Source organism: Microcaecilia unicolor, chromosome 1 (assembly GCF_901765095.1).
Source record: "Microcaecilia unicolor chromosome 1, aMicUni1.1, whole genome shotgun sequence".
Classification (NCBI taxonomy): Eukaryota; Metazoa; Chordata; class Amphibia; order Gymnophiona; family Siphonopidae; genus Microcaecilia; species Microcaecilia unicolor.
This window is the reverse complement of record NC_044031.1, coordinates 628237950-628264357: the sequence shown is the minus strand read 5'-3', so window position 1 is coordinate 628264357 and position 26408 is coordinate 628237950. Positions and strand designations below refer to the sequence as shown.

The window sequence follows — 26408 nt, the reverse complement described above, 5'->3', positions numbered from 1 at the left end:
CTGGAGACCCAAGGGAGAATCCCTCCATTCTGTATATAGAGTTGCATAATTATTTTTTATCATCTTACAAATAAAAGCATTATCTGCAATACTATCACCGTTCGAGTCTTTAAGCAACAGAATGAAGGGGGGCCCCCCTTCCTGTCTAGTCAATCTAGTAAGATGTGTTTCTTGTCGATTCCCATATTTCAAGAATTTATGGCTCCCATATTTCAGCCTATTCTGCGTGCGTTTATGAAGGAGCTCATTCAATGTATACTGAATATTAAAGTAATGCGCTCAGGCATCTCTGGACAAATGCTTTGCTAAATTTTCCTGGGCTCGTCTAAGTTGAGAATGAAGGAGGAGAATATTCTTATGGATCTGTTTTTTCTGATAAGAGAGATAAAGTATTATCTGTCCTCTCATAACTGCTCTTCCAGGCTCCCAGAATAAATCCAGGATAACTATATGTTGCTGCTTTCTATCTCCGTACTCCTCCTATTTTGTAACCAAACAAGTATAAAATTTAGGATCGTCAGCAGGTAGAGCGGACTTTCCGGGCATAGCGATTTCCAACAAGACAAGTGCATGGTCCGAGATGCCACAATGTTCTATCTCCACCGCATTAACATCAGGAAACAAATGTTCTGAAATTAATATTTATTTATTTATTTATTACATTTGTACCCCACATTATCCCACCTATTTGCAGGCTCAATGTGGCTTACAGAGTGTTATTATGACATATTCATGAGGGAATAGTAGATATAGTCAGTGGTAGGACGAAGATATTTAGAGAAAGAGAAGAGGGTGTTAAGTAGGGTGATGTAGGAGGTGTAATTGGTTGTGTGGGTGGGTTGTGTAGTGATTTGTGTTTTTAGAGGTTCTTTTTGTAGGCTCTGTTGAAGAGATGTGTTTTCAAGGATTTGTGAAAGTTACTTAGATTGTCCATGGTTTTTAAGGTTTGGGGTAGCGCATTCCATAGCTGTGTGCTTCTATACGAGAAGGTGGTGGCGTATGCTTGCTTGTATTTAAGCCCTTTACAGCTAGGGAAGTTCAAGTTGAGGAATTTGCGGGCTGATCTCTTGGCATTTCTGGGCGGTAGGTCCACTAGGTTAGACATGTAAAGAGGGGCATCTGCGTGAATGATCTTGTGTACGATCTTGCATATCTTGAATTCGATGCGTTCTTTGAGTGGTAGCCAGTGAAGGTTCTCTCTTAAGGGTGTCACACTTTCGTATTTGGTTTTACCAAATATGAGTCTGGCTGTGGTATTTTGGGCTGTCTGGAGTTTCTTGATAGTCTGTTCTTTGCAGCCGGCGTACAGAGCGTTACAGTAGTCCAAGTGACTTAGTACCATAGACTGTACCAGGGTGCGGAAAATGCTTCTCGGGAAGTAAGGCTTGACTCTTTTGAGTTTCCACATCGAGTAGAACATCTTTTTTGTCGTGTTCTAGTCTACTTTCACATAAATAGGCCTTAGAAATATAGATAAAACCCAATTCTCCAGGATGTAGTACCCTCCAGATATCTAATAAATTTAAACTTGGGCTTAATATATCTTCCCCATCGAGATTTTCATAGATGTGTAGAAGCTGTGGTTTTCCAATCACAATTTTTGTCTGCCACCACATTAAAATCTACCCCTAACAGAATAGGACAATGGGGAAGATCAAGAAGCACTTTCAAAATTGTGGGGAAAAATGTGCAGTCATAAATTGTAGGAGCATGCAGAGAAACTAAAATGTAAGGTTGAACATATAATGTACAATGTAATATACCCATCTACCTTTTGGATCCATCAAATAGCGTAGTTAAACAAAGGGAACAGATTTATTTATTAACTAGTAAAAAAGGCCCGTTTCTGACACAAATGAAACGGGCGCTAGCAAGGTTTTCCTCGGAGTGTGTATGTGAAAGTGAGTGTATGAGAGAGAGAGAGAGAGAGAGACTGTGCAAGTGTGTGTGTGTGACAGAGAGAGTGAGATTGGGTGCGAGTGTGTCTGTGAGACAGTGTGTGTGTGTGAGAATGACAGTGTGTGCAAGTGCGTATGTGAGACACAGAGAGATAGAGTTTCACACAGATACAGTGTGTGTGAGAGCGAGTGTGAGTATGTGTGCGATACACAGACTCTTTGTGAGACCGAGTGTATGAGACCGAGAGTATGCAGAACCCCCCCTTCCCCCCACTGTCCGAGTTCCAAAACCCCCTCCCACTTCTTCCCATCCGAGTTCCAGGACCTCCTCCCACTTCTTCCCATCCCCCCTCTTCCCTTCCCACTCCGCCTCTCCCCCCCTCCAAGTTCCAGGACCCCCCTTCCCCCCCCCTCTACCCCCTGATCCAGGACCCCCCTCCCCTTCCAGTTCCAGGAACCGCCCCTCCCCTTCCAGTGGATTTCCATTAATCCCCTCCCCCCCACGTGTTGTTTCAGGACCCCCTTCCCCCCTCTGTCGTTTCAGGACCCCCCTTTGTAGTTTTAGGACCCCCCCCCCGTGTCGTTCTTGACCCCCCCCCTTTCGTTTCAGGACCCCCCTCCCACTCCCCACCTGTCTGGCCCTCCCCTTCGTAAGAGCTGTCTGCTTAAAAGTTTTTAGCTCCTGCACGCAGGGACGCCGCTTCCGACAGCTTGTTCTTTCGCTTGTGTTTCAGCTGTTCCTGTGGTCTCGCCCTCAAGGGCGCTCACTACTAAAGGTTTCTGTGCCCAATTTCCCCACCCTCATACAGAATGAGTTCCCAAACAAAAAGTACAAAATCGCAATGATTATTGTGTTTATGGGAAGCAACCATACATTCTAATACTTATCATATTCATCTCAATGATCCCCATCCATCTTATTTATTTATTGCATTTGTATCCCACATTTTCCCATCTATTTGCAGGGATGAGAAATACAAAGTGGTATTGCATTAAAGTTCATAATTGACAGAGTAAATTAAGCAGTAAAGTACAGAGAATTCATTCCGGAATGAGAAATACAATGGTATTGTGTTAAAGTTCATTATCGTTTATTTACTAGACCGAGTCTTATTACAACGTAAGTCAGAACGGTTGACAATCAGATAAAATATTAAAAACAATTAAAATTCACTAATCTGAAATCCATAGGTGATAGGAAAGCACAACAAAGCATTAGTGATGAAGTAAATGAAGTAGTCAAATATAGAGAGTTCGGTTATGTTATGTCCAGTTCTGGTATAAGTTTCGTTGTCTGGTATTTAGGATGGATTGTTATGGTATGCCTTGTTAAACAGGTTGGATTTTAGTGATTTTCGGAAGTTTGTTAGGTCATGCATTGTTGTTATGGCATTTAGTAGTGCATCAGGGTCCCAGAAAGCAACAAGACAAACGATCTGTAAAATCCAACATGGAAAACAAACCAGCAGATCAGTATAATATCCAAAAAGACTTTATTGAAGATACCGTGTATGAAACAAATGCCCGACACAGGCTGTGTTTCGCCCAACAATAGGGCTGCGTCAGGGGCTAGTCTGTATCTTTCTTAAATAAGATCGGTATCAAATTATATGTCAAAACAAGAATATAAGGAATCTTCTTCATAAAAAACCAGCATGAGCAACATAAAATAGAATATCCTGGATGACGCCAGATAGCAGGCTATTCATTGTCTATCTGGCGTCATCCAGGATATTCTATTTTATGCTGCTCATGCTGGTTTTTTATGAAGAAGATTCCTTATATTCTTGTTTTGACATATAATTTGATACCGATCTTATTTAAGAAAGATACAGACTAGCCCCTGACGCAGCCCTATTGTTGGGCGAAACACGGCCTGTGTCGGGCATTTGTTTCATACACGGTATTCCTCAATAAAGTCTTTTTGGATATTATACTGATCTGCTGGTTTGTTTTCCACATTTAGTAGTGCATTCCATAGTTGTGTGCTTATGTAGGAGAAGCTGGATGCATATGTTGATTTATATTTTAGTCTTTTGCAGCTGAGGTAGTGTCTTATCCCCATTGTCTTATCCCATAGAACTATCCCACTATTGCCCTTCCCCCCTCCACCCATCCAAAACATCCAAAATCATGTACTCACTCCCACTATCATACTGTTCCCCAACCATGTCTATTAATTATGCATTAGAACAAAATGTAAGCCATTGGATTACTGTAATATAGAGTCCTAGTAACCTAGAGAGTCTTGAAACTAGTTACATAATCAACGAAACATCTGGGCAACTGGAACTCATAGGACTGATGCTTTAACCTGTTGCTTCTATCCGGGATGCACTGCCATCTTGCTGGCGTTTACAGTGAATGAGTTAGTGGTCTGGACCTAGGCACTGAACACACCAATTATGGGGGTCTTTGTCTGAAATAGTCCTATTGCATTCAGTTACACTTCTTAAAGCCACTGGCACCCTTGATGACATGGAGGGAAAAAAGGCTGACAAGATCAAAAGGCTCTATGGCCTAGGGAGCTTGAATAATTCCAAATGTGAAAAAGGTCAATGAGTCTCGGGTAGGAAGAATGGCTCAGAGGCCTCTTGGGCTAAAAATTGAAAAATTAAAGAAATGTACAAACAAAATCAGTAAACTAGATAAATTACAAAGAAAATGTATCCCGAAAAAGGGAAAGAAGCACAAAAGGCAAAAGTTTTTCATGCTGAGGAGAGATTGAAAGCACAACCTCTCTGCTCTGTGGAAAACGAAAGACTATTGGTCCTGCGCTCGCACATCAGGCGGGAAGGTACCCACGCGTACGTGGTGGGTGCACTGCCTCAGATTTAAAGTGAGTGTACTTGGCAGTGTCCACATTGGGCTCCGTGGATCATGTCACACATATGTGAGAATACTATGCCTCATTGTCCTCGGAGAAGAAATAGATTCTGTTTTTTGAAACTGATAAGCTCAAGGACAGAGATATTTAAATACCTACACGGCACAAATACACAGGATGCAAGTCTCTTTCAGCTGAAAGAAAGCTCTGGAACAAGGGGACATAGGATGAAGGTGAAAGGGGATAGACTCAGAAGTAACTTGAGGAAATATTTCTTCATGGAAAGGGTGGTGAATTTGTGGAACGGCCTCCCGAAGGAAGTGCTGGAGAAGAAAACAGTTTCTGAATTCAAGAGACCTTGGGACAAGTACGTAGGATCTCTAAGGGAGTGATAAAGAAAGTAGATAGCATGGACGGACTGACTGGATAGGCCATATTGTCTTTATCTGCCTATATGTTTCCGTTTCTATAACAGTGTGGAAAGGAATATTGTTCCAGTTTGTTACTTTAATGTGAGATGTGTGTGTAAGAAGATTGATGTAATCAGAGACTTAATAAGTGACTGTTACAATGGGTTGGCTATTATTACAGATATTTGGCTGGATGATAATGATGATCCTTTGATTCAGATGACTTTTCATCCAAGATATTCAACTGATGGTTTCAATTGAAAAGAAAAAAAGAGAAAAAAGGTGAAGTTATTTTTAATAGGACCCTTGAGGCAGGGAGGATAGACTCATTGATGAAGGTGGGTCTGGAGGGATTGTTGCTAAAGATTATTCTACCTCCGAATGGTGAAGAGGTTGGATTGCTGGGAAACTGGGCATCAGTGGTAGAGGATCTGTAATTGTTTATTTCACAAATGATGCTACAGTACAAGTCCAAAATTCCGGACTGCTCGGGGATTGGGTCAGTCTGGATTTTTAGATTTTCTGGATTCTCAGGCAGAGGGAGATTTTAGTACACACTCACTAGACACTGTCTCTCTTCCCCATCCAGCATTCCTCCTTTCAGCATCCCTATTCATCACTGGAGGGGGCCCAGGGGCCCAAATCCTTAGGAAGGGCCCAGGTACCCAAGCCCCCCCCCCATGGCTACACCTCCTCCCCCATATGGCCTGGCCTCTTCCTCCCTCCCCCCCCCCCAGTCCTGTCCGCTTGCTCTCACCCGTCACTCTCACCTGTTCAGAAGTCTTCCATGCTGCAGCACCAGCCTTACTCATAGGCTGTCTCCGACATGCACCGGGCCTTTCCCCTCTGAACCATCCCACCCCTTCTGGTGCAATTTCCTATTTTTGGAAGGCCAGGATAGGTCAGAGGGAAAATGCCCAGTGAATCCAAGAGGTAGCCTGTGAGTAAGGCTGTCGCCAGCATGGCAGCATGGAAAACTTCTGAACAAGTGAGAAAAAGTGAAAGCAAGCGGGCAGGGCTGGGAACAGAGGGAGAGATGCAGGACTGTATGTGTGTGTGTGTGTGTGTGGGGGGGGGGGGGGGGGGGGAATGTGTAGTTCAGATTCTCTGGCAAAAGTGGTGCAGAAGTTAGTTCTGTGTCAACTGATGGATTATATAGATCAGGGGAAGTGTTAAGCCCATACCAATCAGAGTTCTGAGTTGGTTATGGAACCAAGACCTTGTTGGTTCTACTGTTGTCAAATGTTTGGGCACATATTGATGTAGGGGAGGTAGCATTGGCAATTTTGCTCGACTTGAGTTCAGTGTTTGATTTGTCAGATCATACTTTGCTGTTGGATAGGTTATACCAGTGGGGATTACAGGGGCAGGTTTTAACTTGGTTTGCATCCTTTCTTGCTGAGTGCACCTATTTGGTGCAGGAAGGATGTGCAATCCTCAGTGTATGGTAGTGTTATGTGGGGTTCCTCAGGGGTCTTCATTATCCCCTGTCCTGTTTAATCTGTTCTTGGCCCCCTTAATCTGACATATTCTGGACACAGATGATATTTTATTGGTAGGTTATTCTTCTCCCCGGTTGGTGGATTTAACCCCAATGAATGACTGTACATTGATGGTGGTCGATTGGTTGCATCAGCATAAATTGATTTTGAATATAACAAAGATGAGGGCCTGCTGGCTTACTGGTGATCTTTCAAGCCCATATATTTTACCGCAGTATTTGGAGGGACAGATTAAATTATGTGAGGAGTTTCGCTATGTGGGCATTATTTTGGACTCACAATTGTGATTTGACCAGTAGGTCCCGGCTCATTTGTTTGGGCTTCAGTACTTCAAGAATGTTGTGGGCAGTGAAGCCTTATTTTGATCAAGCCACATTACATGTCTTTTTACATGATTTAGTCATATCTAAATTGGATTATACCAACATGGTTTATTTGGGAATGGCTCGTTACCTCTTAAAAAGGTTGAGGACGTTACAAAATACAGCCATTAGGTTGTTGGGGGGATGTGGGGTGGGGAGATCATGTTATCCCCCTTATATATTTGTTATCATTGGTTGCCTGTGGAATATAGGCCACTGTATAAAGTTTGAGTTATGATACGTAGAGCTTTGTATGAGGATTTTTTTGAATAATTGGTGCCTATGGTTCAGCCATATATTCCAAGGCGTTCTTTGAGATCTGCTTCAACGCAACTCTTGGCATTGCCTGAGGCAGGTTGTGCTCACCTGCAGGTAACTGGGTAGTGTGCATTTTGTTTTTGGCAGGCACCAGTTTTATGGAATCAGCTCCCTCACAAGCAGATCATCAAAAGCCCCGCACGGTTCCAAACAGCGCTCTAAAAATAGCTGGAACAGCTCGGGCGTTATTGGACCCACAATCAGAGATAATGACATGCAAATTTAAGCACGCAATTCTTTCTGATCATGGGATAGAAGTGCAGGAGGATTGTGCCAGAACATGCGCTCAGGCACAATCCTCCCGCACTTGTTTGACAGGTCTGGGCTGTCAAAAGCCCAGACTTGTCAAACACAGGGGCTGAAGGTCCGGCAGACCTCCGGTCCCCCCAACCCCCCCCCCCCCCCCCAAACACAGGTTCAGGGAGGGCTGGAGAAACTCCCTTATATGGTGTGAAGCCCCGCCCAGCACACCCTAGGATACACTGGGCAGGGCGCCGCCATTTTGCAGGTGGCATCGAAGGAAGAGGAGGGAGGCCACCTCCCTCTTCCAACTCAAGGTAGGGGGGGTGGGGATTGACAGCGGCCCACTGGATAACCAGGGACTTCTTGCTAATGCTGGGGGGGGGGGGGGTTGGGGGGCTGGAGGCCCACAGGATCTCCAGACCTCCCTGAACATGTGTCGGGGGGGGGGGGGGGTTTCGCTGGACCTCCAGCCCCCTCTCGCTGCGAGGGGGGGTGGGGGGGGGTCATTGGTCGCCCACTGGGCCACCAGGGACTTCTTAGAAATGCTGGGAGGGGGGTTGAGGGGCTGGAGAGTACTCACCATTCCTCCCCAATGGTCTGCAAACCCTAATGTCAGCTCCGAGCTGGCGTTGGGTTTGCCGCGGGCAACAAGCCAATCTTTGGCGCACTGGTTGCTGATCATTAGGGATGAATAGGTTTAGCATGCATTTGCATGCTAGTTGCGCTGAGAGCCCTGTTTTGCATGCTAGTTGTGTTCAGAGCCCGCGATCATGTTGTTTCACACGCTCTGGGGCTCTGATCATGGGGTAGTAGCAAATGCAGGCTCTGGTATGGCACCAACAGTCTCTAGTGCCTGTGTTTGCTTCTGATCATCGGGGTATCAGGCTTTGAGGGAGGAAAAGTATTTTCGCTGCTGAAAAAAGGGCGGTGGGGGCCATTTTTCCCATGCGCCAGGCCCCTTTTCCCGCAGCGGATAAATAAGCCCCCAACATACATGGCAATGTGGCAGGGAGCCCTTACCACCACCCGGCGGTAATTGGGCAGCACAAGCCATTTCCGTGGATTTTCTTTTTCAAATGGCGTGCACTCAGGGTTGGACTACCACCAGTGGCCACCACTGGGACAGCAGTAGTCCCGGAAGAGCAAGCAGTAAGCCTGCTCTGTAAAAGGGCCTCTAATTAAGGTCTGTCCTATTTTAATTGGCGTTCTTTTCAATTTTTATGATGTTTTATTGTGAACCACTCTATTTATTAAGGGTGGTATATCAAGAGATTTAAATTACTTTTCATAAATAACTTCAACTTTTAGTTCAATTTTGAATTCTTCTCCACCACCATAATTACTCCCAAACACAGTTCCAATTCGCCCCCACAAAGTGCACTAAAAGTTGAAGCTATTTGTGAAAAGCATTGGAGTTTACTTATCTGCAGCTTTCTACTGAGAAGATGGGAGGATTAGAGAAATGTTTCAGATAAGTGTTGATATCTGTTCTGCTTTTGTAATATACTGTGTATAGTTTTTTGTATTTGGGGGATTTCAGGGTTTTTCAACATTGAGAATCTGAGATTTAGTAATTTTGCACATGGAGCTGTTGGAACAGTAGTTTTTCTCCAAATTTGTGTTTTTAACGTGAAGTTTTTTCTGCTGTTCTTTTTTCCCCTATTGCTGAGAAAAACTGATGATGATATTGGAGTCTCCTGACTGGGTTATGATAGCTGATGAAAAGTTAACTCTGGAGCTTTGACGTTTCTTTAAGATTTTTAAAGTATGCAGGTTTCCAGTTTCCCTCAAGGTATGCAAAATTAATTTTGGTGATTTTGCAATGTATATACATCATTTTGTAAGCTACTATGTACCGGTGCGAAGTTTGTGGTCAGAGAATGAGATTCAACTGGCTCTGTCTGGAGTCTCACAAATACACTTGCAAGGTACTAGAAAAAAAAAACTATTTCTGGTTACGGACTGAATTTGTGGAGTTCTTTGCTGCATTATGGGGTCCTTTTACTAAGGTGGGCAAACAGATTTAGTAACATAGTAGATGACGGCAGAAAAAGACCTGCACGGTCCATCCAGTCTGCCCAACAAGATAAACTCTTATGTGCTTCTTTTTGTGTATACCCTACCTTGATTTGTACCTGTCCTCTTCAGGGCACAGACCGTATAAGACTGCCCAGCACTATCCCCGCCTACCAACCACCAGCCCCGCCTCCCTTCACCGGCTCTGGCACAGACCGTGTAAGTCTGCCCAGCATTATCCCCAACTCCCAACAACCAACCCCGCTTCCCACCACCGGCTCTGGCACAGACCGTATAAGTCTGCCCAGCACTATCCCTGCCTCCCAACCACCAGTCCCGCCTCCCACCACCGGCTCTGGCACAGACCGTATAAGTCTGCCCAGCACTATTCCTACCTCCCACCACCGGCTCTGCCACCCAATCTCGGCTAAGCTCCTGAGGATCCATTCCTTCTGAACAGGATTCCTTTATGTTTATCCCACGCATGTCTGAATTCCGTTACCGTTTTCATTTCCACCACCTCCCGCAGGAGGGCATTCCAAGCATCCACCACTCTCTCCGTGAAGAAATACTTCCTGACATTTTTCTTGAGTCTGCCCCCCTTCAATCTCATTTCATGTCCTCTCGTTCTACTGCCTTCCCCTCTCCGGAAAAGGTTCGTTTGCGGATTAATACCTTTCAAATATTTGAACGTCTGTATCATATCACCCGTTTCTCCTTTCCTCCAGGGTATACATGTTCAGGTCAACAAGTCTCTCCTCATACTTCTTGTATTTAGTGAGTACTAAATGATAAGACGCCCACAGGAATATAATGAGCGTCTTATCATTTAGCACACGCTAATCATTAGTGTGCGCTAAATCTGTTATATTAGAGGGATTTCTTCTTAAATTGAACTACTTTTAAATTTTGGGGATCGTTATGATAAACTAGTAAGAAAGGCCTGTTTCTCAATCAAATGAAACAGGCGCTAGCAAGGGTTTTATCTATTTGTGTTTGTTTTGACCTGAACTGTTTTAATATATGTTTGTTTGTTTTTTTATAGAATGACAGGGTGGGGGGGAGGTTGGCCTGATGGGTTTGTTGAATTTTTTGTGGGGCTGAAGATCACGTTTCTTGTTACCTGGTTTGCAGTTATGAATCTTTTTTGTGTGGTTGCCATTTTTTAGTGGCAGCAGGCTGGCTGGCGGCTTCTTGTTTCGCGGGGCGTGCTGCAGGTAACATTTGTATCCAGTTTTACTTAATGTGTTTTAGTTCATTGCCATCTGTGTTACTTTACCTCAGGTAGCTGAGCTTCTACAGAAATTACCCCACAGGAAACAGTTTACATTGCTTTCTCTTTCACCATATTATTTCAGAAACAACAGGGAGGCTTTAACATGACATATATAGTTTTTAACGGTAATTGTAAACAACTGCCATGTTAAACTATTCTCCTCTTTTTCCTGTATTTTTATTTTTCCCCAATTTTTTTTTTAATTAATGACATGTGTCTGTACAGCGCTGCATAACCCTAGTAGCGCTCTAGAAATGTTAAGTAGTAATAGTAGACTTGCAGTGCTGGGCGGTTTGACAGCTTTGTTTTTTTTTGGTAGCTGCCGCTTTTGAGTTACAGCGGTTGGGCGGGCGATCTGGTGGTTTATTTGGGTTTGGTTTTTTTTGTGGGCGGACTGCAGCTTGTTTCGCACTCCTGGGTGGGCGGGCTGGCGTTGGCATGCTGTATCGTGCTGCCTAGAGGGAGACGTGGGCGCCGAGCCAGGGACCCTGGTCTGCACGCTGTAGGAATTGCGGGGCAGTAGCAGTGGCGACAGCCATTGTCGTATGAAGGGTTCGAGGCGGCACAGGAGACAGCGGCTCGTGAGCCAGGGAGTCTTCCTCTGGTTTTTGCCCTTTTTCTTTTATTTTCCCTGAACGTTCGATGAAGCTGCCTGGGCCCGCACTGCTGTTGCTTGGGCTCTCTGGATGACGTCATCCGAGGCTTCAGTGCCAGGCACAGCCAATCAGAATGGAGGCACGGACCCAGGGAGCTTCATGGAACGTTCATGGTGCAAATTATTATATAGGATTGTTTATTTCTTTGGAAATTATATGTATTTTGAAAGAATTGGAAAAATGTGTGATTTATATATATATTTGTTTGTTGGGTAAAGCGGAATATAAATGTCCTTGTTAAATTAAGTTAAGATCTTAACCTGATTTAAAATGGTAACACAGCAGTCCCTGCTAAAACCAGACTGGATTGCAGGCTGTTAAAATTATTATTCCCAATCCACAAACAACTGGTTTTATCTGAGATCATCTTTAAACTGTTCCTCTGCATCCGATCTTGTATGCTATCAAACATACATACTATGGTTATGCATGTTTCCTTAAGAGAATTTTTCCATGGGAAAAATCAAAAGGCATTATATGCAGAGATATAAAACAAGATAAGCAGAGCTTTTAACAATCGGACTTAATGGACTATAGAATAAATTAAAAAGAATCGTGATCAGGGAAGGTTGGGTAAGGGGTAGGGAGATTTAGCCTGTTTAAAGATTGGTGACAGATATTATTATGATCTTTCTATGTGCTCTTTTTATTTACCTTTATATGACTCTTGTTAATGGTTGTATTATTCTAATTTGCCATCAATAAAAATTGTTCTATGCTAAAAAGAATCATGATAGTGGGGATCCTTGAGGGACTCCATGCTTCACTGCCAAAGATGTAAATTTAGAAACAAATCACCTCTGATGGCTCCTCCACCTCCTGTCACAGGAAGTGCATAGGAAGTACATTTTATTGCTTTGTATACCCCTTCTTGTGACTGACAGTGCTTCCTTTGATGTGTCTGCTTGCTGTGCTGTTGATTCCTTCTGTTTTGGGCGGTTCTTCCACCTCCTGTGTCAGAGACTCTTCTGTTGGAAGGATCACAAGGAATTGGCAGGACAACTGGAGCCTCACAACCAGTACTGAGTACAAGCTCTGGGACTCCCAAGCCCAGGTGTTACTACAGCATGTCAGGGAGTAAAGCAAAAGTATCTTGCATACGCACCTGAGCACTTTGTAGGGTTTGGTGGAGAGATCCAGGTCAAACCAGGCCAGTTTGCTGTCATAGCTGCCACAGATCACGTTATCACCTGTGTAGGAGAGAAGGTCTGTTACTGAGGGGCTCAAACTCTGCAGGTTCAGCACACTCCCGGTGGGGTGGGGGGGAGGTGAATTTTAATGCTCAGCTAAAAGCGGCTGAACATAAATTGTTCCTCTCTTATTCATTCCTGACGTTCAGGAGCTGGAAAGACTCAGCTAAGTGTCCCCTGGAGAACGGAAGCAGAGGCTGTGGGGGCGGAAAGGGGAGAGGTTAATACATCACTACTTTAAATAAGCACTTTGCCGGCTGCAGACACATACCTGACTATTTGTAAAACAACGACCATCAGAAAGGGATTTTACAGTCTATCAGAGCCCTATGGAGTATGCACATCTATCCAATCTAGTCTGGGATTGTTGTATTGTATTTTTCATGAAATTTTACGATATACTAAATTGTAGTGACCTGATTACTGTTCTAACACGCACTGAAATAATTATTTTAGGGTAGCACTGCCAAATAGATTAATTTTGCACACTGCACAACAGAAATGAACCTCACTCCTATGCCCAAGTCCACCGGAGATGATCTCAAGTCTCTCAGATTCACTGCTAATGCTCATATCAAAATGTACACTGTTCCAAACATGGTTGTCTTCTGGATTTCTGGTGTAAAATATAAAGATGACCTCAGTCCCATCTCCTCTAAAAGGGCATTAAAGAGAAATGCCTCTTTCCCCTTAAGCCCTAGCTGTCACTCGAGGACACTTCTAAAAACTATCCACAGTCCAAACTAGGTTTCCTTCTGCTTACAGATATTTTATTAGTGTCAATTGTGAATTGCTTAATTGGAATAAAGGTGTATGGTCTTTTCTATTTGACATTGGCATTTTTTTTATATTGCTTTTAAGTTTCTAGTGGTATATCAAGTGTGTAAATAAACTAAACCAAACCTCCTGTTCCTCTGGTTCCCAGTTCAATCAGACTGAAATCTCTATGGGGCAATGGCACCATTGAACCTTCCATTCACAACTACATTGGGATTTTTCCCCTCCCGACATAGACTAACCACAGCAGCAACATTTCTTTTTTAAATGTTTGAAAGCAAGAGAAACAGATCCCCAAACTAGTACACATAAACCCCCAGCCCCCCCACACCTGCCCCGGCCCACGCATGCTTAAACCCCCTCCAAGTGAAGAAATCTACCCCACATTTCCCAGTATTGTTTCCTATATTTATTCATAATTTGATATACTACTTTCACTGTCAAGCAGATCAAAGCGGTTTACAAACAAGTTTAAAAGAAAAAGAACTACAAAATTTGATAGAAAAGTAAAGCATACAAGATTAAATTACACAATAAAAATAACATCAATATACACTCCCTTCCAAATACCAGTGTCCCAAAGAACCATCTCACTCACTGGGACATGCCTGTCCAAATAATAAATATGTCTTCAATAGTGCCTTAAATTTCTTTAAGTTTGTTTCACTATATGTAAGTAAAAGTAAAGAGTTCCACAGGTGAGGGGCTACGAAGAAAAAGGAACTGTGACATGCTAATTTCCATTTCGGCCAAATGAGCACCTGGTAAGACCATATGATGGTCAAGTGAAGATACATACCTGTAGCGGGTATTCTCCGAAGACAGCAGGCTGATTGTTCTCACGATTGGGTCGTCATCCGCGACGGCCCAGGAGACCGGCAAAACTTGCATAGCAAAACAAAGAACTCTCGAGAACGCTCCGTCGCGCGGGCAGAACACACCGCGCATGAGCGAATGGCTTCCCGCCCGCGATGTGAGAGTGCCCTCCTTAGTTGAATAAAAAGCAAAATAGAGAACTGGAACAACTCCGAAGGGGAGGAGGGTGGGTTTGTGAGAACAATCAGCCTGCTGTCCTCGGAGATTACCTGCTATAGGTATGTATCTTCACTTTCTCCGAGGACAAGCAGGCTGCTTGTTCTCACGATTGGGGTATCCCTAGCCCCTGGGCTCACTCAAAACAATGAACATTGGTCAATTGGGCCTTGCAACGGCGAGGACATAACACAGATTGACCTCAAAAGAAACACAACTAAGTGAGAGTGCAGCCTGGAACAGAACAGAAATGGGCCTAGGAGGGTGGAGTTGGATTCTAAACCCCAAACAGATTCTGCAGTACCGACTGCCCAAACCGACTGTCGCGTCTGGTATCCTGTGAGATGTGAATGTGTGGACTGATGACCGCGTTGCAGCCTTGCAAATCTCTTCAATAGAAGCTGACTTCAAGTGAGCCACCAACGTAGCCATGGTTCTGACATTATGAGCCGTGACATGGCCCTCTACAGTCAGCCCAGCTTGGGCATAAGTAAAGAATATGCAATCTGCTAGCCAATTAGAGATTGTGCGTTTTCCGATGGCAACTCCCCTCCTGTTGGGATCAAAAGAAACAAACAACTGGGCGGACTGTCTATAGGGCTTTGTCCGCTCCACGTAAAAAGCCAATGCTCTCTTACAGTCCAAGGTGTGCAACTTGTCTTCACCAGGACGGGTATGTGGACGGGGGAAGAATGTTGGCAAGACAACTGACTGGTTCAGATGGAACTCTGACACCACCTTCGGCAAGAACTTAGGGTGAGTGCGGAGGACTACTCTGTTATGATGAAACTTGATATAAGGTGCATGCACTACCAGGGCTTGGAGCTCACTGACTCTACAAGCTGAAGTAACAGCCACCAAGAAAACAACCTTCCATGCCAAGTACTTCAGATGGCAGAAATTCAGTGGCTCAAAAGGAGCTTTCATCAGCTGGGTGAGAACGACGTTGAGATCCCATGACACTGGTGGAGGTTTGACAGGGTGCTTTGACAAAAGCAAACCTCTCATGAAGTGAACAACTAAAGGCTGTCCAGAGATAGGCTTACCCTCTACACGTTGATAAGCACTAATTGCACAAAGGTGAACTCTTACGGAGTTGGTCTTGAGACCAGACTCTGATAAGTGTAGAAGGTATTCAAGCAGGGTCAGTGTAGGACAAGAAAAAGGATCTAGGGCTTTGCTGTCACACCAGACGGCAAACCTCCTCCATTTGAAAGAGTAACACTTTTTAGTGGCATCTTTCCTGGAAGCAAACAAGACTCAGGAGACACCCTCAGAAAGACTGAAGGAGGCAATTTCTAAGCTCTGAACATCCAGGCCGTGAGAGCCAGAGACTGGACGTTGGGATGTAGAAGTGACCCCTCATTCTGGGTGATGAGGGTCAGAAAACACTCCAATCTCCACGGTTCTTCGGAGGAGAACTCCAGAAGAAGAGGGAACCAAATCTGACGGGGCCAAAAGGGCGCAATCAGAATCATGGTTCTGCGGTCTTGCTTGAGTTTCAGCAAAGTCTTCCCTACTACACGTATGGGAGGATACACATACAGAAGGCATGTTCCACAGTGTAGGAGAAAGGCATCTGACGCTAGTCTGTCGTGGGCCTGAAGTCTGGAACAGAATTGAGGGACTTTGTGATTGATCTGAGTGGCAAAAAGATCCATCGAGGGGGTGCCCCACACTCGGAAGATCTTGTGCACAATGCCCATGTCTAGCGACCACTCATGAGGTTGCATGATCCTGCTCAACCTGTCGGCCAGACTGTTGTTTACGCCTGCCAGATAAGTGGCTTGGAGAAACATGCCGTGACGGCGCCCAAAGCCACAGCCGGACAGCTTCCTGATGCAGACGGCGAGATCTCGTGCCCCCCTGCTTGTTGATTTAATACATCGCAACCTGATTGTCTGTCTGAATCAGAATGATTTGGTTGGACAGCCGATCTCTGAAAGCCTTGAGAGTGTTCCAGATCGCTCATAATTCCAGGAGGTTGATCTGAAGACCCTTTTCCTGAAAGGACCAAACTCCTTGAGTGTGAAGTCCATCTACATGTGCTCCCCACCCAGGAGGGATGCATCAGTCGTCAGCACTTTTTGTGGCCAAGGAATTTGGAATGGACGTCCCAAAGTCAAATTGGATCGAATGGACCACCACTGAAGGGAACTGCAAAAGTTGGTGGAGAGATGGATTACATCCTCTAAATCCCCTGTGGCTTGGCACCACTGGGAAGCTAGGGTCCAATGAGCTGATCTCATATGTAGGCATGCCATGGGAGTTACATGAACTGTGGAAGCCATTTGCCCTAAGAGTCTCAACATCTGCCAAGCTGTGATCTGTTGAGACGCTCGAGCCAAGGACACTAGGGCCAGAAGATTGTCTGCCCTTGCCTGGGGAAGATAAGCTCGAGACGTCCGTGTGTCCAACAGAGTTCCAATGAACTCCAATTTTTGAACTGGGACAAGATGGGACTTGAGATAATTGATCACGAACCCCAGTAGTTCTAGCACTTGAATAGTCATCCGTATGGACTGTAGAGCGCCTGATTCCGAGGTGCTCTTCACCAGCCAATTGTCGAGATAAGGGAACACATGCACTCCCAGTCTGCATAGCGATGCTGCGACAACTGCTAGGCACTTTGTGAAAACCCTGGGTGCAGACGCGAGGCCAAAGGGCAGTACACAGTACTGAAAGTACCGAGTTCCCAACCGAAATTGAAGATACTTCCTGTGAGCATCGAGATATGGGTATAAGCATCCTTCAAGTCCAGAGAGCATAGCCAATCGTTTTCTTGAATCATGGGAAGAAGGGTGCCCAGGGAAACCATCCTCAACTTTTCTCGGACTAGGAATTTGTTCAGGGCCCTTAGGTCTAGGATGGGACGCATGCCCCCCGTTTTCTTTTGCACAAGGAAGTATCTGGAATAGAATCCCAGCCCTTCTTCCCCTGGTGGAACGGGTTCGACCGTATTGGCCTTTAGAAGGGCGGAGAGTTCCTCTGCAAGTACCTGCTTGTGCTGGGAGCTGAAGGACTGAGCTCCCAGTGGACAATTTGGAGGTATGGATTCCAGACTGAGGGTGTATCCTAACCGGACTATTTGAAGAACCCACCGATCGGAGGTTAAGAGAGGCCACCTTGGGTGAAAAAATATCAACCTCCCTCCGACCAGCAAGTCGTCCGGCACGGACACTTTTTCTGAGGCTATGCTGCACTGGAGCCAGTCAAAAATCCGTCCCTTGCTTTTGCTGGGGAGCTGCAGGGGCCTTAGTTGCACGCCGTTGAAGAGAACGAGCGTGCTGGGACTGAGCCAGGACAGGCTGCCGAGAAGCAGGAGTGTACCTACGCCTATTGCAGGAATAGGGAGCACTCCTCTTCCCTCCAAAAAATCTCCTAGATGAGGAGGTGGTAGCAGAAGACGCCCAGCGGGAGAGAGAATCCATAGCATCATGGTGTTTTTTGATCTGATCAACCATGTCCTCTATTTTTTCTCCAAAAAGGTTACCCCCCCCGACAAGGAACATCCGCCATTCGCTGCTGGGTCTAATGATCCAGGTCAGAAACACACAGCCATGAGAGTCTGCGCATTACTATACCTTGAGCAGCTACTCGAGATGCTACATCAAAAGTGTCGTAAGTACCCCTGGCCAGAAATTTACGACACACCTTCTGCTGTCTGACCACCTAGTGAAAAAGGTTCGGCAAGCTCCGGAGGAAGTGCTTCAACCAAACTAGAAGTTGCCTCACCAAGTTCCACAAGTGGATGCTCGTGTAGAGCTAGTAAGTTTGAATTTTGGATGCGAGCATAGCGGCCTGATACGTTTTCCTCCCAAAAGAATCCAAGGTTCTAGACTCTCTGCCTGGGGGCGCCGAGGCATAGTCCCTAGTACTCTTGGCTCTTCTGAGAGCAGAGTCCACCAGCAGAGTCCACCACCATGGAATCGTGAGGCAGTTGAGACTTCACCATTACAGGCTCTCCATGGACTCTGTATTGAGACTCAGCTTTCTTGGGGACCACTGGATTAGAAAGAGGGAACGGTCAGTTTCGTATAAGAACTTCCCTGAGTGTGTTATGCAAGGGAGCCGTTGCAACCTCTGTAGGTGGAGAAGGATAATCCAAGACCTTGAGCATCTCAGCCCTGGGTTCATCCACAACCTCCATAGGGAAGGGAATATCCTTAGACATTTCCTGAACAAAGGAGGAGAAAGACAGACTCTCAGGTGGAGACAACCTTCTTTCAATTGGCGGAGTACGATCAGAGGGAACCCCATAAGACTCTTCTTCAGAAAAATATCTGGGATCCTCCTCTTCCTCCCACGAGCGCTCGTCGGTATCTGACAAAAGCTCTCTAAAAGCAGCCCGAACCCGAACCTGTCTCGACGCTGAGGAACGACGACCTCGAGGGGGATGTCGAGAAGTCGACCCCTGCCTGGACTGCGACGAAGCTTCCCCTGCCGACATCGAGGGAGAATCGATCCGGGTTGCGGCCAATGCCGCAAGCGGCACCGAGGACGGGGACCTCACCACAGCGAAGGCCTAGATGCCGCTTCCACAGTCGATGCAGAAGGCGCAAACACCCCTGGCACCGAAGTAGACTGGTGCAGCAATCCCTCCAGAAGCTCTGGAAGAAGGGCCCTGATGCACTCGCTCGTCGAGAGCCTCCATCGGAAAAGGCTACGGGGCCAGTATAGGAGCCGGTGGCAGAATCTGAGGGGGCTCGAGAGCCGGTACCAGGCTGCCAGAAGACAGACGCATCGGCACCTCCTGTATAGAGGGTGAGCGGTCCTCTCGGCGCCAACGCTTCTCAGGTGCCAAATCCCTCGGCTCCCCGGAGCTCTCGGTACCGCGCATAGAAGGTGATAGATGACTGTGCTTCTTGGTCTTCACTCGACGCCCGTCATCGAGACTCCTCGGTACCGAAGAGGAGGACGTGGAACCCTCATGCCTCCTCGGGGCCGGGTCTGACGAAGGTCGGTCCCGGGAGGGCCTGCATAGCAGTAAGCCTCGAGACAGATGGAGACCTGTTCGATGCCTCGCTGCTCTCAGCGCGATGTGGTCGTTCGGCAGCCATTACCTGCGCTCTTGAAGTCAATGCTTCCAACCTCGGTGCCGATGTCGATGCCAACGTCGAAGGACCAGACATATCAGCAAAAAGTTTTTCCTGTTGAGCCTCCCGAGACACCTGGGTCCACTTTTTCATTAAAGGACACAGCTTACAAGCAGCTGGAAGATGACTGGGCCCAAGGCACTGGAGACCCACGAGTGGAGGTCGGTACCCGAGATGGTCTGATTGCACCAAGTACAATGCTTGAAGCCACTGGGTGTCCTCGATGATATGGACGGAAAAATGGCGGCTGCGAAATTAAAAGACTCGATTGTGCCAATTAAAAAGGCAAAAAAAAAAAAAAGAGAGAGAAAAAAATGGAAACTTAACCCCGACCACGTGGCCTAAAGAGGGCCGTGATGAAAAGAAAGAAAACTTATAATTAGTGAGAAAACTAAGATGAATAAGGGCTAAAACTACTTTTTTTTTTAAACTAAATATTTAGAGAAAAACTAAACAAAAAAAAAAAAAGAAGGTAATAAAAGGAAAAACTAACATGTGATCTCCTGGGCTGAAGGCAATACAGAGCTCGAAAAAACTCCATGTCACCACAGTCACGGAAAAAAAGTAACTGAAGAGGCCACGCTCGCGTCACGGGAAGCAGTCTGCGCATGCGCGGTGTGTTCTGCCCGCACGACGGAGCGTTTGAGAGTTCTTTGTTTTGCTATGCAAGTTTTGCCAGTCTGCTGGGACGTCGCGGACCCAATCGTGAGAACAAGCAACCTGCTTGTCCTCGGAGAATTAATTGTATGCAGAACACGTGATAAGAAATATGGAATGGTTAAGGAAGAAAGATACGGAAGTGTCTGTAATGGTCACAAAGGGTGCACAATTGCTCCTTAACCGTAAGCAATGTAAGTCGATCCCCTGACTGCCACTGAGAAGTGATCACTAACCTTGTGGCTGTCATAAGCAAAAGCAATAACTTATCCAACACTCCCATAATGCAATCCACCCTCCCATTCAGTAATAGAAGTTTCAAAGTTCCCATGAAAGGGGTATCAAGTAAAGAATGCTCATATGCAAACACTTCCCTCCACAAATACTGGACCATGCCACCAGACATGGAGATATGTGCCCAATATTCCATACCCCACCAGCAAAGTCCTGCTCCTCTCCCTGCAAGAGCCCATAACTTAGACAGAGAGCAATGCCATCGCACAAAGACTTTTTTTGCCCATTCTCGCCTATCTTAGGTGCATACGATAAAAGTATGCATACGCAAAGAGAAATCTTCCAACTTGTCCTCTGAAAACTCCCTACCAACATTTATTTTCCAAATTTCTATACTGCTTAAAATTTAGGCAATTTACAAAATAGAAACACAGCATAAAAGACAAAAATTAAAATATTAAAAAACATAAAATTACAAAATTCTCTTAAACATATAATAAAAATGCTGCTTCTGCTGCAGAACACTCTTACACATAAAAAAAAGTCAATTCCATAAATACAAAATGACAGATGTCTATTGAGAAACACATAATATAACAACGGCTTCTCATAAAGAGCCAAAAAGAGTTCAGTATAGGCTGTCACCGCAGCCGAGCACAAATTTCAGTGAGACTAGCCGCCAACAGCGGCTCACTAAAAGGCTCTATACATCATATGCTACTTTCTATAAGTGAGACTCTAAATTAAAGTGAAAAATAAAGCACCCAATAAGTGACGTGTAATAAATTAAATAAAGTGAAAATATATGTGTTCTTCAATAGATATCCAAAAATAGCTCGGACCCCCTAATAAATGGGGTATAAACTTTGCCCCATAAACAATAAGTCATCTGCCACTACCAAAAAAAGTAGCAAAGATGGTAAGTTAAAGGCAATGGAGAAAAATGAAGCTAACAGAAGCAGATATCTGAAAATTCAGCTTGGTTGCTAATTCACTGAAAGACTCCAACGTCCTACTGAAATTTCTGTTTCAAAACTTCTTCCTCAGGGACGCCAGTGCTAAATTCTCCAAAAGTCCTCCATTTTCAAGATACACGCCAACTCCTCCTATAATTGGGCCCAGAGCCACTCCTTGGGAGTGGGTATCTGTAAAGGCAGAGCCAATATTGGTGCAGAGACAGCTTGCAGAGATGGAGCTGAATTGGAGGCTTGATCCCGGCTTCAAGAGGCTATTGCATCGGCACTAACTCCACAGAGGGGGAGTGGTCTTCTCAGCGCTGATGCTTCTCTGGTCAGATGCTAGCACTTCCTCATCTATGCTTGATGCACACCATTGGGGTCCCTCAGTGCTGCCAAGAATTTGTTTGAGATAAGTTCTCATTTCATACCCTTGTGCATGCTCTGTTTATGTCCTTGTTAGACTATGTAATGATGCCTTAGCTGGTTTAACTGAATACGAGAAATTTGCAAACTCTTCAAAATGTGGCCATTTAGTTGTTAGGTGGAAGGAACCGGTATTTGCAATTTCATTGATTACCTGTACTGTTTTGGCCCACAGAGCCTATTATAAGAAGTTACCATCCACTTTAGCTGAATTGGTGAGGCCATATGTTCCTGGGAGGGCTTTGAGGTCAAAGAGTGCTGTATGGTTCAGGTGCCCTCGTTATCTAGGGCACAGAATGGGCCATTACAAAGGCTGGGGCTTTCTTTTATTTGGCACCAAGTTTGTGGAATGCATTGCCTTTGGCAGTGAGGGCAGAAGGCTCTTTGAAGCAATTCAAACGGATGCTGAAGGCGTATTATTTTACAAATGCATTTGGTGGAGGTTTCTCCAGGGAGTCAACAGTGACTGTCAATTGGCAAATGTTTTGTACACTTACGTTTTTATTTTTTATTGGGGTGTATGGTGGTGAGCGAGCGTATTCTCTGGAATAATTCCTATAGCATTGAGAGCTGTACACTCTTTACAGCGTTTTAAACGTTTGTTAAAAGCTCATTTGTTTACATTAGCTTTTCCTTCTACCTCTTTGGGAGTTAATTGATTCTTATGGTGTATCTTGAGAGTCAGTCTTGTATGTTGTGTGCTTTACTATTTTATTGCAGTTCCTTTTCTAGCTTTGTTTTATTATTATGATTTTATTGTAAACCGCTTTGATATTGTAATATATAAAGCAGTCAATCAAGTTTAATAAACTATAAACTTTTGAATATTGAAGTTCTTTTCTTACTTTCTATTTTATTATTGTACACCACTATGTTCTTATTTGTATAGGACAAGTGTCATATTCTCAGTGTCGGGTCCGATGATGGTTGGCCGGCGGGACCCTACCAACACTCAACATCGAGCAGACGGAGACCTATTCGCTGTCAGCACGTTCCCAGTGACTGACACAGTTCCATTAGTCATGGGAACCAATGCTTCCAATGCCAATGTTGATGGAACCAGACTTCGTAGTGCCAAAAAGCTTCTCATTCAAGGCCTCACAACTCTTTGGGTTCTTTTCTGCATTTTACAATAGGAGCTTACAGTTAGAGGTTTGATGGTAGGTTCCAAGGCATGGCGAGCACCAATTACGAGGGTCAGTCATATAGGTGACCTTGCCACACTGAATATTTCTTAAAACCATTAGGAGTTTTAAATGACATCAGGGCAAATATAGCCGCAGTGAAATCAAACGGCTTAATTTTTTTTTTTTTGGGGGGGGGGGAGGCAGTCCCAACTGGGAGCTCAGGCTTAAGCATGCCATGGAGCCACATCAAAAATAAATAAAACTTAAAAAGGCCGGCAAAACTAAAAAAAAATCAAAAGAAAAAGAGAGAAGGTCCTGTGTATTCATGCTGGAGAAACAATACAGGAAGGCACAGAAGAAAAAAAAAACAACCATGCTTAGGAGAGTTGAAAAATAAAGGTCTGCTCCACAGGGGAACCCCCCCCCCCCCCCCCCAAAACAGAACAGATTGCTGGTCCTGTGCAATCGAGGGGAGTGGGAAGGCACCTGCACATGTGTGGTACGGTTGCCAAATGCTTCTGGAATATTCAGAATCCTGGGTATCGTCTATGCCTGGACGTCACCCAACTGTGATAAATGTGGAGAAATGAAGTAATACTTTAAAAAACTGTGCTACACGTTTACTTGGCTTCCCTTTGTCTAATATTACATTTTGTTTAAATATCAGAATCCATTCAGTATGACATATGCAATAACAGGGGAAATCAGAAGGGGAGATAAATATTCACATCACTGTATTTATTTAGCGTGACATTCAGATAATCTTGATTACTAAGATATTCTACAAAGATGGTTCTGTGACCCCTCACCTCCAGGATGGATGGCTATGCTGGAAACCCACTTGCAGTTGGTCAATAGCTTCTTGGTCAACTCCTGCTTAAGGAGATTGTAGATACGAACACAGCGCTGGGTAGCCACGAAGAAGAAGGGTCTAATGGGGTGGAAGAGAACATACTGCACCAGTCCCTTGCTCCTGCTGAAGGGGTTCTGGCTTCGCCGCTTAGTCACCTGATGGATCAGGACCTGCATGTTGCCATTATCTGGAAGAACACTGGCAAAGTAGTCTCCCTTCCCATGCCATGTCACCTGCTTCACAGCCTGGGAAAGAAGCAGAGAGAGGAATAAATGTCTGCAGCACATTACATCAAACAAAATCCAAAAAGAACATCATAAGGAACAGATGGTAAACCCCATGTAGATGACTCATTTCTCACTCCATTTAGCTTTAACCTCCCATCCCCCCCAAGCTAAGGATCCTCTGTGCTTATCCCAGGCTTTACCTCTCACTCCCCCAGAGCAGAAATCTAGGTGCAGGCATTTACTCCAGCTCTAGTGCTGCTGTAAATGTCTGGGCCTGCAATATAGGTGTTGGCTATGCTACAAACACTAGTATTTTATAAAAAAAATTAGGCACCTCTTTTTCTTTACAGAATAGCACTAAGTAGGCACCTACTTTCAAGCCTAAGTAAGAATCATTTTCAACTGCCCATATAGATACTTTGCATATGTTTTAAGACAATTTTATCTCTTATCATGCTCTGACATATTGGCTTCAAGCCAGAAGGGCAGTATATCAAGTGATGTGAATAAACAAATAAAAGTTAGACTTTGTAGCAACACTGAAAGAAAAAGGAGGTGTGTAAGCTGCACTCAGACCTGACCTGTGACAATAGATGAGTTAGCCCATTTGAAGACAAGATGATCATAGTATTCAGAGAGACTGAGAATGAGGAACAACAAATGTAGATGATTGAAAAGCCTTTGGATGGAGTCCAGTCACTTAAATTAGTCCAGATCACGCAATTTTGTGGATGAATTTACACAATCACATAGAAAAATCCCAGCACATATAATTACATTTATAGTAATCAAGACAACTTCAAAATCCACTGCAAATATGAAAATACTCACTATATAGCCAAAACTGTTAAATTTTTATGGCCCGATCAGTGGTGGCAAACAAGGCACTCCCACTTTTATTGGAGTTAAGTGCGTACCAATATCTTCTCAGTTCTATTTTTATCTTCAACATACTGTATTCCCATTCTTAAATGTACGTATTTATTTATTTAGGCATTTATATCCCACATTTTCCAATTAACATTGTTTAACATTGTTTCAATGTGGCTCACAAACATATTAGTTACATTCGATAAGCTCATCTGTGTCACTGGTATAGGGTCACCTGTTTTGGTTGTGTGTTAATGGGGAACTGTGGTTGGGTATGTCGAAGATTTTCAATTAAGGTAGAGTATTTTAGTTGGCTGCTAGTTGCTTCTCTGTGGATAAAAAGGCTGAGTACAGATTAGCGGCGAGGATCAAGTTAACAAGGAACTTGGGTGTGTCAAAGATTTTCAGTTAGAGTTCGCATTAGAATGTGGAAGACTGTTATTGAAAAGTAGCATTTAATGCATCTTAGTTTCCACATTGTTCGGAACATTTTTGCTACAAAATTCGTTATCTGTTGTTTAAAAGACAGGTTTCGGTCTAATGTGATCCCCTTAGGCTACCTATTGGGTGGGTGAACCCATTTAGAGTGATGCTAGAGAATGTGTCATTGAAGTAGGTGGATGTGAGAACTAAGAATTGTGTTTTTTCCTGTGTTTAGTTTTAATTTGAATGCAGTTGCCCAAGATTCTAGGATATCCACTCCTTGGGTTATTTTGGTTTCGATTTCTGTCGTGTCCTTGTCAAATGGTATGTAGACTGTCATGTCATCTGCATAGATGAATGGGTTGAAGCCTTTTTTGACAGTGTGTTGGCTAATGGGGTCATGATTATGTTGAAAAGTATGGATGATATTGGTAATCCTTGTGGGACTCCACATTCTGCTGTTCTCTGGGGGGAGGTGGGGAGGGGGGGGGGGGTGTGTTGCTCAATTTTGACTTGGTAGATCTGGATGTCATGAATCCCTGAACCATCCTAGCATTTTCCTCCGATGCCTATTTTATCCCTTATTTTTATGATTATCTGCTGATCAACCATGTCGAACTGTAGGAGTAGGACTTCCTTTCCTTTGCTGATATCCTTTTAGAGGTTGGTTAGTAGCATTATTAGTACTGTTTCTGTGCTGTATTGTGGCTGGAATCCTGATTGTGAGTCATGGGAGTATGGCGAAGTTGCTGAGGTAGTCCATGAGCTGTTGGCTACAAGGCCTTCCATAACCTTGGTCATGAGAGGTATGCAGGCCACCAGTCTGTAATTTGAGATTTTGCTTTTACTCTTTTGTGTGTTCTTTGGGATCAGTGTAAGAACCAGTCTACCCTTTTCTGTTGGAAATGCACCTTTGGATAGCATGTGCGAAAAGTGGGATCTGATTTGGCCTATGAAGTGTGCTGGTGCTTCGTTCATGAGGTAATTAGGACATTCATCAAACAGAATGCTGTGGAGAATTTCCTTACCATC

General features: G+C 44.6%; 1 protein-coding gene across 2 annotated transcripts in view; it reads right to left on the bottom strand.

Annotated features, from left to right (window-relative positions):
• BOP1 (BOP1 ribosomal biogenesis factor) overlaps positions 1–26408 on the bottom strand; it is a 250013-nt gene that overhangs the window by 11960 nt on the left and 211645 nt on the right. For both annotated transcript variants that reach the window (XM_030220723.1, XM_030220731.1), the window contains exons 13-14: positions 23813–24101; positions 12614–12698 (exon numbers count right to left, since the gene is read on the bottom strand). In XM_030220723.1, the coding sequence (XP_030076583.1) occupies positions 12614–12698; positions 23813–24101 (374 nt within the window). The remainder of the gene's footprint in view (positions 1–12613; positions 12699–23812; positions 24102–26408) is intronic.